Source organism: Labeo rohita, unplaced genomic scaffold (genome assembly GCF_022985175.1).
Source record: "Labeo rohita strain BAU-BD-2019 unplaced genomic scaffold, IGBB_LRoh.1.0 scaffold_84, whole genome shotgun sequence".
NCBI classification, from domain to species: Eukaryota; Metazoa; Chordata; class Actinopteri; order Cypriniformes; family Cyprinidae; genus Labeo; species Labeo rohita.
Window position 1 is genome coordinate 87,718 of NW_026129788.1, and position 14,779 is coordinate 102,496.

General features: G+C 41.3%; 2 protein-coding genes across 4 annotated transcripts; both read right to left on the reverse strand.

Annotated features, from left to right (window-relative positions):
* Positions 1-710: 710 nt before the first annotated feature.
* rln1 (relaxin 1) lies at positions 711-2,845 on the reverse strand. Its single transcript, XM_051104943.1, has 2 exons — positions 2,426-2,845; positions 711-1,233 (listed from the first exon to the last, which is right to left on the reverse strand). The coding sequence occupies exons 1-2, from the start codon at positions 2,670-2,672 to the stop codon at positions 989-991; spliced, it is 492 nt and encodes a 163-aa protein (XP_050960900.1). The 5' UTR covers positions 2,673-2,845; the 3' UTR covers positions 711-988.
* A 115-nt stretch (positions 2,846-2,960) lies between these two features.
* On the reverse strand, positions 2,961-13,897 carry plgrkt (plasminogen receptor, C-terminal lysine transmembrane protein). Of its 3 annotated transcripts, none has more exons than XM_051104940.1 (5): positions 13,785-13,897; positions 12,223-12,304; positions 7,078-7,208; positions 4,014-4,123; positions 2,961-3,631 (listed from the first exon to the last, which is right to left on the reverse strand). In XM_051104940.1, exons 1-5 carry the CDS (start codon positions 13,823-13,825, stop codon positions 3,504-3,506), a joined length of 492 nt encoding a protein of 163 aa, XP_050960897.1. In that variant the 5' UTR covers positions 13,826-13,897; the 3' UTR covers positions 2,961-3,503. The 3 variants fall into 3 exon arrangements, with proteins under 3 accessions (XP_050960897.1, XP_050960898.1, XP_050960899.1); XM_051104941.1 differs by lacking the exon at positions 13,785-13,897 and adding an exon at positions 13,009-13,155; XM_051104942.1 differs by lacking the exon at positions 13,785-13,897 and adding an exon at positions 12,637-12,770.
* Positions 13,898-14,779: the final 882 nt, after the last annotated feature.

Genomic DNA, 14,779 nt, shown 5'->3' on the forward strand with positions numbered 1-14,779 from the left:
TCATCAATCAGACTTCATTTCTTCAAGAAACGCTTGATTGTCGTGAACTCACGGATCCGCCTCGTGATGTGTGAAGTTTCTTTTTTATAAGTCACTTTAGATAAAAGCATCTTCTACATGAATGTAAATGTATTCTAACGGCAGATTGTCATGGGTTCAGACTGAATTGAACGTGTTGTTGTTGAGTCAAGAAGAAGAAGAAGAAGAGCTGATGGTCGATGGCATCACTCAAACTGAGTGTTCACTGTTGATCTCCTGCATCATCCTGCAAACACACTGTTTTCCTGTTTAACACTGTAAAGCTGCTTTGACACGATCTGTATTGTGAAACGCGCTATATAAATAAAGAGGACTTGACTGAACTCGGTTCCTTACAGCCAGTGTCTGGGATTCATGATCTTGTTGAATACATTTGTTTGCTGTTGTATTTTGTCTTTAGGTTTTGAGTGCTTCGGGTTCGAGTTATTACTGTACGAGCATCTTCAGCTCTGATAAACACCGACTGTAAACAGCGACTCTTCAGAATAAGTCGCTTCCAGCTGCGGTTGTGTTCCCCAAAAGAAGTTTTTTCTTATTGTGAAGAACATTTTAAAATCTTGAGAACCTTTTCCACTGTAAAGAAGCTTTTGTCTAATGTAAAGTTTACACGTTGTTCATGAGACCCTCGGTGCCAATGAAGAACATTTAGAGTCACATTGATTTTTGGCAGAAGAACAGTTTATTCGGATTTTTCTGTAACTGGGGTTGGTTTTACCGTGGTGAGCAGAGTAAATCACTCACTACAGCTTCTCACGGCGTTTGCCTTTATTCGTTTGGCGATTTTTGTGTTTATGAATCGATTTTTAATCAGTAAATATGAAAGTTGCAATCAAGAAGTTTTATTCATGTGGTCATATGAACAGTGAAATAAATAATTACAAATGAAGCACGATTTAGCAGTTGAGCTCTTCATCAGCGAGTCCTTCATCATCATCATCATCAGTGACTCTCAGCACAGGCGGCCGATGTCGTTTTTGGTGCAGCCCTGATTACAGCACATTCCCGCCAGTCCCAGAGAGAAGTTCCGCTTCCTCCGGTCGGGACGGGGCCAGTCGAGCGTGTCTCTCCGCCGGTCGTCGGTTTGTCTGTCGCTCATCACCGGCAGCAGCAGCTCTGAGAGAGACGGCTCTGCATTCAGACTGAGCTCTTCATCTCTGTCCTGAGCGTCCTGATACGCGTCCAGCAACAGATGACCTGCGACACACACACACACATGTTGTGTTTCCATGTTTTATGGGTTCATTCCATAGGCGTAATGGTTTTTATACTGTACTAACCCTGTTTTCTATCGCCCTACACCTAACCCTAGTCCTCACAGGAGACTGTGCACACTTTTACTTTCTTAAAAAAAATAATTCTGCATGATTTATAAGCTTGTTTCCTCATGGGGACCTTACAAATGTCCCAATAAGGTCAAAATTTACTGGTATTACTATCCTTGTGGGGACATTTGGTCCCCATAACGTGATAAATACCAGGTGCACACACACACACACACACACACACACACGTCTGGTTTATTATCTTTGTGGGGACTCTCCATAGGTGCAATGGTTTGTATACTGTCCACACTGTATTTTCTATCCCCTTACCCTAACCCTACCCCTAAACCTAACCCTTACAGAAAACTTTCTGCATTTTTACTTTCTCAAAAAAACTCATTCTGTATGATTTATAAGCTTTTGTACCCATGGGGACCTCAATTTAGGTCCCTACGGTGACACTAGTCCCCATGAGTCTGTGTGTATTCAGCTTTAGGTCCCCACAAGGATATAAAAACAAGTCCACACACACACACACACACTTCAGGAGTCTCATTGATTCTCGCCTGAATCAGTCGATGACTGACGTTTAAAACAATTAGGCTACGAAAGAGCTGCAAATATGACATGACTCCGTCCACAAGCTCTTGAATTCTTATTATTGTCTTTCATCCATAAATTGCATCTGAAATACAGAATGACGAACAAATGAAATCACCCGAGTGCACTTCTTTGGTTCTAACTAATTATTGTCGATAATAATGATATAGTGTAAGTAGATTCTGAGGCGGTTTTGTATGAGGCTGTCTCATTTTAGTATCCAGATAATTATTTTATTTTCCGTTAACATTTTAAAGTTTCAGTAATTGTTTTTTTGTTCTTGTTGTATTTGTAATTTTCATGTCAATATTATGTCTATATGGTTTTTATTATTTTCAAATAAAATTCAAGTTTTAGTCATTTGTAGTATTCCGTTAAACTAAATGCAAATACGTTTTGACTTTTTTTTTAAATATCACATTTCAGTACAAGTCGATTTTATTTCAATTGGGCCCGATGATGGTGTAAGTACAAACTGTGTTGTATGATGATGATGATGATGATGATGATGATACTGTACGTACCGTGTTGTGTGGCGGTTCTCCTCCACCGGGATCCTCCGCAGGTGAAGATCACGGCTCTGATGAACTCGCGGCCGCACAGTTTCACTCCGAAATCTCTCGGTAAATCCGCGCGCTCCGCGCTCACGCACACACACAACAGCACAACAGCCGAGAACACGCGAAACATCTTCAGAAAGAACATCAAGAGGAGATTATAAGAAAACACTGCTGAAGTTCCTCGAGCTGCTCGATTCTGATGATTCGCCATCAGTTCACAGAGACTTTATACACACACGGACTGACGTCACTCAAACACACACACACACGCACGCACGCACACACACACACACACACACTGAATGAAACTTATTGAAATCTCCTTTATATCCATAACGTGCTTTTCCAATTCCCCACATATGGATTACTTGAGGAATGATGTCACAGCAGGAATGTTTTAACAACATTTAACAAGAATCATTTATTTCCACAATATAGATTTCATGTTCCATAAGTTGGTTGGAAATGTTACAAAAGAAACTGATCAAGTGAACCCACAGAAGATCATAGAAGATACACAATCTGTTTTATTTTCATGAGCAGACATTGGCTTCATTTTGAGAGTCATGTTTTAATAAAATCAGCCCAAATTACAACGTTGTGGTATCGCATCACACAAATGAACACAGAGAATTCTCTGCACGTTATGGAAGAAAGACATTAAAATCCGCTTTAACGATTTATTGTTGGACACAAAGATCACGATCACAATAAAAACGGAACACAGTCAGATTCTCCGTTATAATAGCGAGTAAGTACAAAGATGAACGCGCACACACAGCATCTTTTAATCATATTCTCTCGACATGCGTTCAAACATTATTAGGCAATACGTGTGAACAAACACCTGAGAGTCGACCGATCGCGTGATGATCAATGAAACCCAAAACTATTTTGGGTGAAATATTGGCTTCATGTTAAAGGACTGAGATCGGTCTGAAATTCTCTTCCTTTGAGTGTTTCTCAGTGGAATTTCCTCCGTCGGTTAATTGAGGAAACGTTCGTCAGCGTTGCTGCAGTCGATCGGTGACGTCAGGATTCCTCATTTCTCCAGCAGAGACGAGAGATGAGCTTTGGCCCGGCGAGATTTCTCGATGCTCTCGAACGTAGGCATTCCCTGAGGAAGAGCCAGACGCTCGCTCTCAGACGCCATGATGCTCTCGGCCTCCTCTGCGTCACATCAAACGGCACGTTAACAACAACAACTGGCAATCACAAAACACCAGCACAGAAGCGTCTGAAAGGACACCGGATTACTCGCAAATAGGACTTTTACTAATTACACGTCAGAAGTACAAGAATCCCGCGTTCGACATCAAGGGGATCAAAGCGGGACGTGTTGGGAATAAAGCCAATCAATTATCAATCAGTAACAACAGAGGAAACCAAACGATCGTCGGCACGTGCGAGTGACGCAACGTGAGGTCAAAGGTCACAGCGCCGCTTTGAGTCGAGGTCACCGGGGTCATTTGCGTGTGCTAAATGTCACTTCAGACGTTTCATCAGTGAGACTGTCATAAATGAGGTTTCTGTAAGCGAGACTCGTTCGTACCCCTCATGCGGTGAATCAGCGACCCGTACGCCGCGTCCACCTGATACGCCAGGATGAAGCTCAGAGGAACCACAGGAGCCAGGAGAGCAGCTTTCCTCTTTTTGACGGCTCTGTCAACATACAGACACGCTTACAAACCACAAAACCACCGCACCGGTCGCTCTCGGCACGTGCCGGATGAGACACGACACGCTGTTGTGAACAGATCAGATTCAATTCAATTCAGTTCAAATTTATTTGTATATATAGCGCTTTTCACGATACATATCGTTGCAAAGCAACTTTACACCAAATTAAAGTTTTTACAATATATTTAGTAGTAGCTTACTAGTGGTGACTATGTCAAGTTGATGTACATCTGGCAGCGATGTATGGTAAAGATCAATTAATGACGTAACCAAACAGACAAAGAACACGTGCCTCGTACGGTAACCCGCTCTCAATCCGAACAGTTCGTGACGGAACAGAAGAGACGTGCGGAAGAAAAACTCACGTCACGATTCAAACCGGCTTACGATTCTCTTCTGGATCGTTCTTTAATCGCTCACTCCGTTCACTGCTCATTTTAATTATTTCACAAACTGAACATCTGAGGACCAATGAAATAAGTACTATTCAAACGAGTCAGTGTATGGAAGTCATTGTAAGACTATTCTAACATCACACAAAAATCAACACAGCAATTCACATATTAAGGCCGTTTCACACCGGGCGCGACGCAAAAAGCGACACGAATCGCTGACGAGCGGTGCTTTCGCGAAACGATCGATCGCCTTCTGCTAATTCACGTCTGCACGCTACGTGAGAGGATATGTGAGATATGCATCTCCTATATGGATTTAACATTGGCCGCTGCTCAATAAACAGCATTAAATTAAGATAAATAGTTTGTTTCTACACCAGAAACACAAGCCGTCTTTAAATATAAATAGAGGTACAATTACCATCAAGCTACATTTGCAAATTTTTGTAATTATTACTATTCTTTTCATTAAAACCCACTTCATCATTTTCAGATGCTTGTAATAACTTTCAGCTGAGATCTAAAGTGGATTTTTATTCTGTAATAGGCAGACATGCACTCTTGGTATGTTTTATAATGGATTGAATGCGACACCTGCTGCATAAAGCACATACAGAAAATATATCGTCATAATCGTCTATTTGCATTTTTTCACATATAGTGACAAGAGATGTGATCACATGATTGACAGACTCTGGCTCATAACACTCACACACGTGGAAGAAAACACACAGTGCTCTTCATATCACATAATCCGGAGGAGAAGGAATAGAAATTATATTCTGCATAAAGAACACGTGAAAGTAAGCGTGTTTTCACACTTGGTCCTTTTCAGGGGTCTGAGCACGGTTCGCGTGATTTTTGGCCCATATGTGAACACTCCAAACGATCTCAGACCCCTCAGAAGCGAACCGAACCGAACCGAGACCATCTCGGGACCCAGGCCCACTTGATTTTTCCATTCGCGAATTCCGATGTAGTTTGGTCATCAGATGTTTCCGTACAAATCAGCTGATCATAATGACACCTGCTTCTGGCAGATCGCTACAAATGATTGGCTCACAATGTACTCGTTTATTTTCATTTTAACCACTTTCAAACTGTGTAAGAGTGACGCGACCGTGTGCGCGCTCCCAGCTGAAACTTTCTGATATACGATTTTGCGAGCACGCGCGTTCCAGCGGGACCTAAACCACGCTCTCTTTAGCGTCTATTGGGTTTAAACTGGTAAAAACACCCATGGTTTACATATACACAGTTGGTTTTGTCTCAATCGAACAAACATCTGAGAAAGTAATTGCTTGTGTATCAATATACTGATCTGTGCATTACTGTAGCTCTAGTACAGCAGAGAATTACGATTAATAATATGCATTTTATTTTTTACTTTTAATTATTAAATTTCTTACTTAAATGCTGTTTTTAAGGATAGGCCTACTATAATATACCTGAACATTTTACAGCAGTTTACTGTATTTTCTTTTCTTTTATTTGTCCAATTTAATTATTTATTTATTTATTTATTTTCATTGTCATCAGTGCTTTTTCTGCGGGTCCTTAAAAAAGTCTTAAATTTAATTGTAGCAAATTTAAGGAAATAAAAAAAAAAATACAATGAGGGAAAAAAGACAAGTATTGTCATATAGCGTGATTATTCCATGTGATCATTAAAGTTATTAAGATTATTAAAATTAAAAAGGGTATGATTTGATTGGATAAATACGAGCGCTGCACGTTTCAAATGGTGCTGCGCTGCTTTGTGCGCTGCCGTTACCGGGGAAACCGTTATATTTGTGAAAAAAGCGCCACCTACCGGCAGAGAATGAATTAGCATTTTAAATCAACCCTTCAACGGGTTTAATATAATCATTGATATTAAACCAGCCAATAAACCACTAAACCATAAATATAATTGATACTTTTGACTCTTTTCTTAAAAATGGTTTAAAGGCTGAAGTGTGAAGTTTATAATTTTATTATTTTTAAGAAAACAATTCAAAATAAATATTACAAAGGTGTACAGAACTTCTATTTTTGTGCAAAAGATAAAAATATTCCAATTTTGGATGCCCTTTTGGAGTCCTCTTTTAGGCACAGCGACAGTGTGAACATAAAGAAAACTGGGTCCCTTTTCACTTGGTCCACTTAAAGGGGTCTGGGTTCGGTTCTTTTAAAAAGGACCCAAGTGTGAAAACACCCTAAAACTTTTGTCAGACACTAATGATAACAAGAGCTCAGCATCCACTCTCTTAGAATACTCTTCTTCTGTGTTTGTTTACACTGGTTTTGGAAACAGCGCCACCATTCTCTCACCTTTTTGTGCAACAGCAGCTGTTCCGGCGCATGATCTGAACTCAAATCTAATTGGACGGCCCGTTTTGTCGCGGATTGCTTTTTCGCGCCAGAAATGATCACACGTGGTACGAATGGCTCCATAAAGATGTGTTTCAATTTAAAATTGTCATTACGCCAAATTTTTTAATTTAGTGTGAAAAGGCCTTTAAAAACTGTGTGTGTGTGTGTGTGTGTGTGTGGACAGACCCGACAGTGAGACCCAGCGTAGTCAAACCAAAGAAGGAACCAAAGTACTTGAGAAACTCTCTGGACCAGGCGACCTGCATCGCCATCTGACGCTCACGCATCTGATTCTGCATCAGCAGCTGACGCTCCAACTGCAGAAACACAAACACAAACTCTGAGCTCAGAGCTTCCTGTTTCAGATTAATGTGTGTCAGATTGACACAAACACGCTTAACTAACACACACACACACACACACACGTCTGGTTTATTATCTTTGTGGGGACTCTCCATAGGTGCAATGGTTTGTATACTGTCCACACTGTATGTTCTATCCCCTTACCCTAACCCTACCCCTAAACCTAACCCTCACAGAAAACTTTCTGCATTTTTACTTTCTCAAAAAAACTCATTCTGTATGATTTATAAGCTTTTGTACCCATGGGGACCTCAAGCCGGTCCCCACAATGTCAAAAATTTCAGGTTTTACTATCCTTGTGGGGACATTTGGTCCCCACAATGTAGCAAAAACAAGTACACACACACACACACACACACACACACACACACACACACACACACACGTGTTGGCATTTTGCTCTGCCCTGACCAAATGAAACTCCATGCGAGCGGCTGCAGAGCTCTTATCTGTCACGATGTACAAATGAATACTGGTTTAGTTGATTATTCAGCAGCGCTCATTAGCATAACTGCATGTGTATGTGACCTGTTAACATCTCACATTTCCACAGTTTGTCTCGAGGTCAGACGTGCTTCATCAAAGTCACTTCCTGTCTGCAAGCGGAAGTTTCCCGAAGCGACTTTACAAGAAGTTTCTTTCATTTGCTTTAATTTTATGGTAAAAGCCAGAAACGGACATCGCTGTGAATCAGACGTGCTGTGCCAGATTACAGGTTTCCTGATTTCACTCTCGTCAGGTGTTTTAAAGATAACGACGACGTAAAAGCTCCTCTGTACAAAACGATGTAAATTGCCAGGAATAAAGTCTGTTAACGAGGTGAAGTCGGCCATAACCCAGCCACCCCCAGGGTCCAATCACATTTTCCCATTTAGCATCGCTCCACTCGACACAAAGGTATTCATTATCTTTAACCAATCAGCTCGTTAAGTGCTAATCAAGCTAATAGCGTGAGTGCGCGTTTGGGTCGTGAGCTGACGTCTCGGTTCGTCTCATCTGAGCTGAAAGCGTTCGTGCCACAAACACGCAAAATTTCTGATTTCAGATTATGAAAGTTCTGTTTATGTAAACCGTAAACAATGCAATCAGATTCACATATTCATTTACACGTGCAGCAAATCATTACACGAATTCAGCGCAAAATTTCAGCGCGTGCGCAGAAGCGGAGCAATCCACCGCGACACTGACGTTTGCCGTGATGACAAAAAAAATCTATAAAAGAAATGTCAGAAGAGCTTTTTAGCTCCTGCACTGTAAATAAACACATCAAAGCGCCACATATTTTTGAATCTGATTAAGAAAATCCTCAAGCATTTACATGATTTCAGGTCATTATACAGCAACACTTTCAATTGGGTGAAAATTTTATTCAGATCAACTGAGGTGTTTACACGAAGGCTTTTCAGTCCGACTGAGTCATTAATTTTGTTCTCTGACTGATTATTTGGTTTCACGTAAACACAGGTACCGAGAACAGGTTCAAACGGACGCTGTGCAGACGTCAAGATTTCAAACGCATCTGAATGTCAAGTGTTGATCTGCAGGTGCTGTAAACATTCGCATGAAAGAGTCTGACGTGTCACCGCGGGATAGAAGAGCTCATAAACATCACATAGATCATCTACAAAACGTCTCGCGCTCATTTACTCCTGTCGAGTCTTAATTAGCAACATTTCCAGGATCCCAGGAGATGCTCGTTTTACTACAGTAAACAGAAAGCGTCAGGATGGATGATGAATAAACACAGGATGATTCCCAGTTTACAGAACATGCAGTGATTGAACATCCGAATGTTTTTGCTCACAGTTAAAAATCTGTTCTTTACTTTCCAGAACAAGTGAGGAAACTCTACAAGAGTGTGTTTTCATCACGTTAACCGTTCTAAGTGAGCTTCAGCAGGTATTCATACACATTTTCAAACTAAATCCCTATCTGCGCGTTTAACCGCAGCCGTTCCAGCGCTGACTAACGTCTTCATGAGCTGAAAACGAAGCTCCGCTGATGAGCGTCAAAGATCCGATGAGTGTCCTTCACGATGCTCTTTATCAATCCGAGGGTAAGAGTTGATGCGGTGAGATGTTGAGAAGGGCCAGAGAGCGACGCAGAGGTGATGAAGTGAAAACACTGGCGCTCTGGGGGAAACTCACTGACATTTTCATAAAAGGCCACGTGTGAAGATTTCTGGACGGGTCCGTTAACCCGTAAACCAGACGAAAGACTGACTGACAGACAGCAACGAACAGCCCCGATGACCAAAGCGAACACGACCCGTGTTTAAATGACAAAACGCACGCACGCATGAACTCTCACAGGATCAGAACTGAGAAACAACGTTCAGACGGCTGTTTATTTCAAGTACAGGACATATATAAAGGCCACTTGGATTCTAAAGATAGTCTATCAGATTTTGAAAAGCATGACGGACGTCATTGAGGTTTTGCTTTCTCTCTGGGTGTAAAAGCATCTGTTGAATGCACAAATGCGAATGTGAACAGACATTAAATTCCACACTGAAGTAAAAATCATGGAACGGACTGAGAAGAGTCCATCTGTTTTCTGAGCGACAGCTCACACGTAACCCACAATTTCATCATCTTGCCTTTTCAGGACAATTAAAATGTCACTAGTTTCCATTTCACAGCAGCGGAAGTGACAAACAAAGAGACGAGAGCGACGGACTCGCGGGAGCAGAAACGCCTGACAGGCCGGTCAAACGTCTGACCGCAAAACAATGAGACGAGACGTAGACGAGCGACGCATTATGAGCGGATGGACAACGGCTCCTGAACGCCTCAAACTGAAATCACTCTGACAGCGTAATAGCGCAGGATACGAGACGTTACGCACGTCATCAGGGTCAATAATCATTTACATCTAAAACTGAAGACACGTGAGACGCGTTGGCAAAACTGGAGACAAACGATTCTTCATATTTTGCTGCTTGAGATACAAATTGTCACACTCTCACATCGCTCCAAAAAACGAGTTGATTTCTTCAGTCATTTTAACCAAAAATAGTGCAAAAACGCTAGTTCCTAATAGTAAGACACCCTTTTAAACATATATATACTTTTTAACGTTTTAAAATAATTTAATCTGAAAAATAAGTGAATAAAATTTGTATATTGTACATATATAATTGGATTTTAAAATCCAATTCCTGTCATTTTACTATAAAATTTCAAAGCAGTGGAGAAGAATGCAATTTGGATCTGTTGCTCTCAAAACCATCAAATGACATCAGAAGACGTGAAGCACACTGAGCTAGTTTTATGACACACGTCAGCGTTCGTTCTCACAGACTTCTGCGGAACATCTCTTAAAGGGGTCATCGGATGCCCATTTTCCACACGTTGATATGATTCTTTAATCATACCAACCGCATATCAATCGCTTAGGAGCCATTCTTGTCGACGTCACTGTTCAGGCATTGAAACAGTGGTGATCCGACTGTTACTGCTCATTCAGGGCGGTTCTAAGGTAAGATTGGCCCGTGTCAATCAACTACTGTGGGAGCAGCCTCTGTTGGAGCTGAGAATTGCTTGATTTGAAAAAGGGAAAATTATTTCTACAGATTAAATAAAAACTACTGGGTGGGTTTTTATCATTATAGGGTGGTTGTGTACACACACTGACAACACACATTGATGTTCAAACAACATGTAAAAGTGAACTTTCCATCCGATGACCCCTTTAAAGAAGAACAAGATCTGTATGAATTTGGAGCAACGTGATGGCGAGCGAACCGAGGCGAGCCACACGTTCATCCGTGCGCACGATTCCTCTCTGTGTGACCCTACGGCATTTTTGAAGAACAAAGACTATGATTTTCCATTATCCTACAAAAACCTGGAGTAAATATGATGTTCAATGAGTAACAACAATATTTAGAAAGATGACCATACATTCCTGGAAGTGCCAAAGGAGCTTTAGGACGTTTATTAGATTGTGGGTGATAACGAGTATTTATGAGCGTCCAAACGCGCCTGTGGCTCAGAAATACCTGCACTGATCGAAGCCAGAGAACGAAAGTACGGCAGACGCGCAGAGAAACGCCAGAATCAGCTGCACATCTGAATTACGGCTGGTTATCTGACCACGCAAACACAGAAAGGTGCTAGTTCACATGAGCAGGACCGCTTTATGTTACCGACATGTGAGAATGATGAAGAAACCATATAAAATACAGAGCTACACACACGTGTGTATATATCAGTGGAATGAGGTTTATGATTTTTCAGTAAAATACATACAGTGTTACTTTGTGATGTTATATCTAAAACTAAAGCTAGAAAAGTGATTCTGTTGGAAGAAAGGTGAAACGCAGGGAAGACAAAGGTAGTGAATGTGTGAATTCAGTGGTGTGACTCACATATTTGTCATCAGAGCTTTATGAGCTGATATTTGTGGGCTGTACGGCGGGGCAATGAACAAATACAACCATATTTTACTGAATTCTTCATAATCTGTCAGCGGGTGGAGATTTTTCTCTTCCTAACGTCACAGATGATGACTGCCTCACGGGCCGAGATCCATCAGAAGACGAGCGTTTCGTGCAGGACGCGATTGCAATAAAACGTTTGTGGCTCTCGGCTAACCGGAGATCAGCGGAAACATACAGAAACAAACAGCAAAAATAAGCAGCAACGCAAACGGCAGCCGCACGCTGACGCTACAGTCGGACACATCGGAGGAATTACTCTGGATTATGATCACGTCCTTCCTGCAGAGTTTAGTTCCAACACACACACCTGTCTGTAATGATCAAGTGCTCCTTCAGATCCTAATTAGTTGGTTTAGGTGTGTTTGATCAGGGCTGGAGCTGAGCTCTGCAGGAAGGTCGATCTCTAGAAACAGGGTTGAGCAGACCTGGCCTAAATGTTCAAAACCACACGTCATTCTACAGACGCATCAACCCACACTGATCTGTGTTCAGTACTTATGTTATGACTCCGGTATCTGACGCACCTGCATCCGCGCGTTGAGCAGCATGAACTCCTGCTGTTTCTGGAAGTTCTGCTCCATGGACTTGGAGAGCAGGAAACCCATCCTGCAGAAGAGACACATATATATAAAAATATAAAACACAAAACACACCATCATCTCACACTTTCCAAACATTTATTTCATTATTAAGTCTTTTAACAACATTCAAACACGTCAAACCTGTTAACATGAATATCACATTCATGCAAAAAAAAAAAAAAAAAATAAGGCAAAAAACAAACAAACAAAAAAAAAAAAAAAACAACAAACACTGTTTTGTGACTTTTTTCCCCAAACATTTCAAGCTTCTTTTTAGAACTAGCCTATTGGAATTCTGCGGTGAATGTTACTTGAAGTACAATATAAATGAAATCTAATATAATATGAAGAACACACGTGTTTCCGGGGGTTCAGGGGTAAACAGGGCTCTGTCCTTGGATCCTGTTCATTATCTGTTCAACTCGACAACACAAACAGTTTCTGCAGTGAATCATCGCAATGACAGCGCAGGAATCAAGACGAGTTCAGTGTCAGAACCCAAAAACATCGTGATCTGGGGTTAAATAACACATCTAATCTACAGTTTCATAGTCATATCTGGAGATTAATAAGGATTTGATGTTCTGCTGAGGAAAACGAGGCGATGTGTAAACAGCTCTGCCTCAGTAAACTCTGTCTTCTGTCACACACACACACACACACACACACACACAAACTTTACAGCAAACACAGTTAACAGAGGAAATCACACACGAACGTCAATCGTACCTTAGAAAACTGATTCTGGAGTTTATCAAACGCCAAGGGCACGCGAGCTCTGAGTACGCACTGACGGCACGTCACTGACGCAGAAACGGTCTCACCGCTGATTGGCTCTCCCTCGACTCTTATTGGTTGTTGTGCGCAGACGTCAATAATGGGAAGCAATTGTTGAAGTTGCTAGTAGCTAGTTAGGACGTTAAAATAGTCCAGTGGGGAATATTCCCGAAGGCTCCTTTGAGCATCTTGAGCTACAAACGTTGATTAAAAGTTTATTAATTGCATACTAACGCGTTGACGTTGACGAATTGACTTGGATAAAAGTGTCTGTTAAATGCATTCATATAAATATAAAATCTATGTAAAATGATTAAATTGTTGTATACTTCAAAAAATCCTTTATCTTGTGATTGGTCCATTCTGACTGGCGCTGAGTAAAGTACGGCGTGTCACGTGACAGCGCCTGTTCGCGCTGCTCAGCAAGAGCGGGAAAGAATTGAAACAGAATTTGACGGTCATTTATTGTAGTGATGGGAAGTTCGGATCATTTTACCGACTCGGTCCTTTGAGTCTCGTTCAGCAAAATGAACGAATCTTTTTTCGAGTCATTTCGTTCATTTTAGCAAAATATAATTAAAATGTTACGTTTTACCTCCCTAACACATCTACTGCTTACACAAACGTTGATCACACTACAAACAAAACAAAACTATAATGCTATAAGAAACAGAAAAGATTCATTCATTGTTTACCTGTGTCTTTAGTCTATGATTCGCTCACCTCACCTCTTATCTGACAAGTTTTCGGGTTTGAGTTGTTCGTTCATCACCTGACAGCCCAATTAGCTAACCAACGCAGTCTGAGCCGGAAAGAGAATTGATTAGTTCATCTCTCGAGTCCTCGGGTTTGAGTCGTTCGTTCATCACGTGGCATCCCCGTAATGTTAACCTATGCAGTCTGAGCCGGAAGGAGAACTGATTAGTTCATCTTTTGAGTCTTCGTTTGAGTCGTTCATCACGTGACAGCCCCATAAGGTGAACGAACGACTCTAAAACAGGTGAACTAATTCCAGTACAGAACCTAATAGGATGTTGCGCATGCGCGACTGAACGAATCACTCCCCGAGACGACTCGTTCGTCCCGAGTCACATTAAAGATTCGTTCAAAATGAACGAATCGTTCAAGAACGACCCATCACTAATTTATTGCGCATTTTGGAGTAAAGCAACAGAATTATTACAGAAGCAAGACGGTCGCGCATCTCGTCTGACAGGTTTTACCTCCAAATGTTTCGTAGTGTTTAATAACTCTACTTTTCATTTGATCTTTGGTCTCATAATTCGTTTTAATAGCGGAGATACGATGTTTTTATGACGGGCCTATATTTTCATGTGCCGTTTCGGGTAGCGGCTCTTTTTCATAAAACAACAGTTCAGAGCACTAGCGTGTTACACATATATATCTCCATGATTTCTGATGTTGTAAGGTTTCACTCCGACGAAGCTCGCAAATGTTTTTCTCCATTCCGTCCTGTTCGTTTACGCGTCGATGCAATTTTTTCTTCTCAGTGCTGAAACTCAAATGGGATTTCAGCGCTTTATTGGAGGGGAACTCGTCGAGTAATTGTTTCATTTTCTTTCTGTGTTGTCGTTTCAGAAGACGTGAAACACAAGACCCAGTTTTACGGTGCCTTTATAACACTCTCAGCAGCCGAACAGGCGTTTGCTCACTTGTAGATGAAACTGATGTGACCTGTCGTTTGTGTTCAGCACCTGAATAA

Bases quoted from the DNA above. Each gene is read 5' to 3' on its own strand.
- plgrkt (XM_051104940.1), bottom strand. From the start codon at position 13,825: ATGAACGAACAACTCAAACCCGAAAACTTGTCAGATAAGAG. The intron at 7,209-12,222 runs GTGCGTCAGATA...GTGTTTCTGCAG, and splicing joins TGCTCAACGCGCGGATGCAG to TTGGAGCGTCAGCTGCTGAT. The intron at 3,632-4,013 runs GTACGAACGAGT...GATGTGACGCAG, and splicing joins GCTGATTCACCGCATGAGGG to AGGAGGCCGAGAGCATCATG.
- rln1 (XM_051104943.1), bottom strand. From the start codon at position 2,672: ATGGCGAATCATCAGAATCGAGCAGCTCGAGGAACTTCAGCAGTGTTT. The intron at 1,234-2,425 runs GTACGTACAGTA...TGTGTGTCGCAG, and splicing joins GAGAACCGCCACACAACACG to GTCATCTGTTGCTGGACGCG.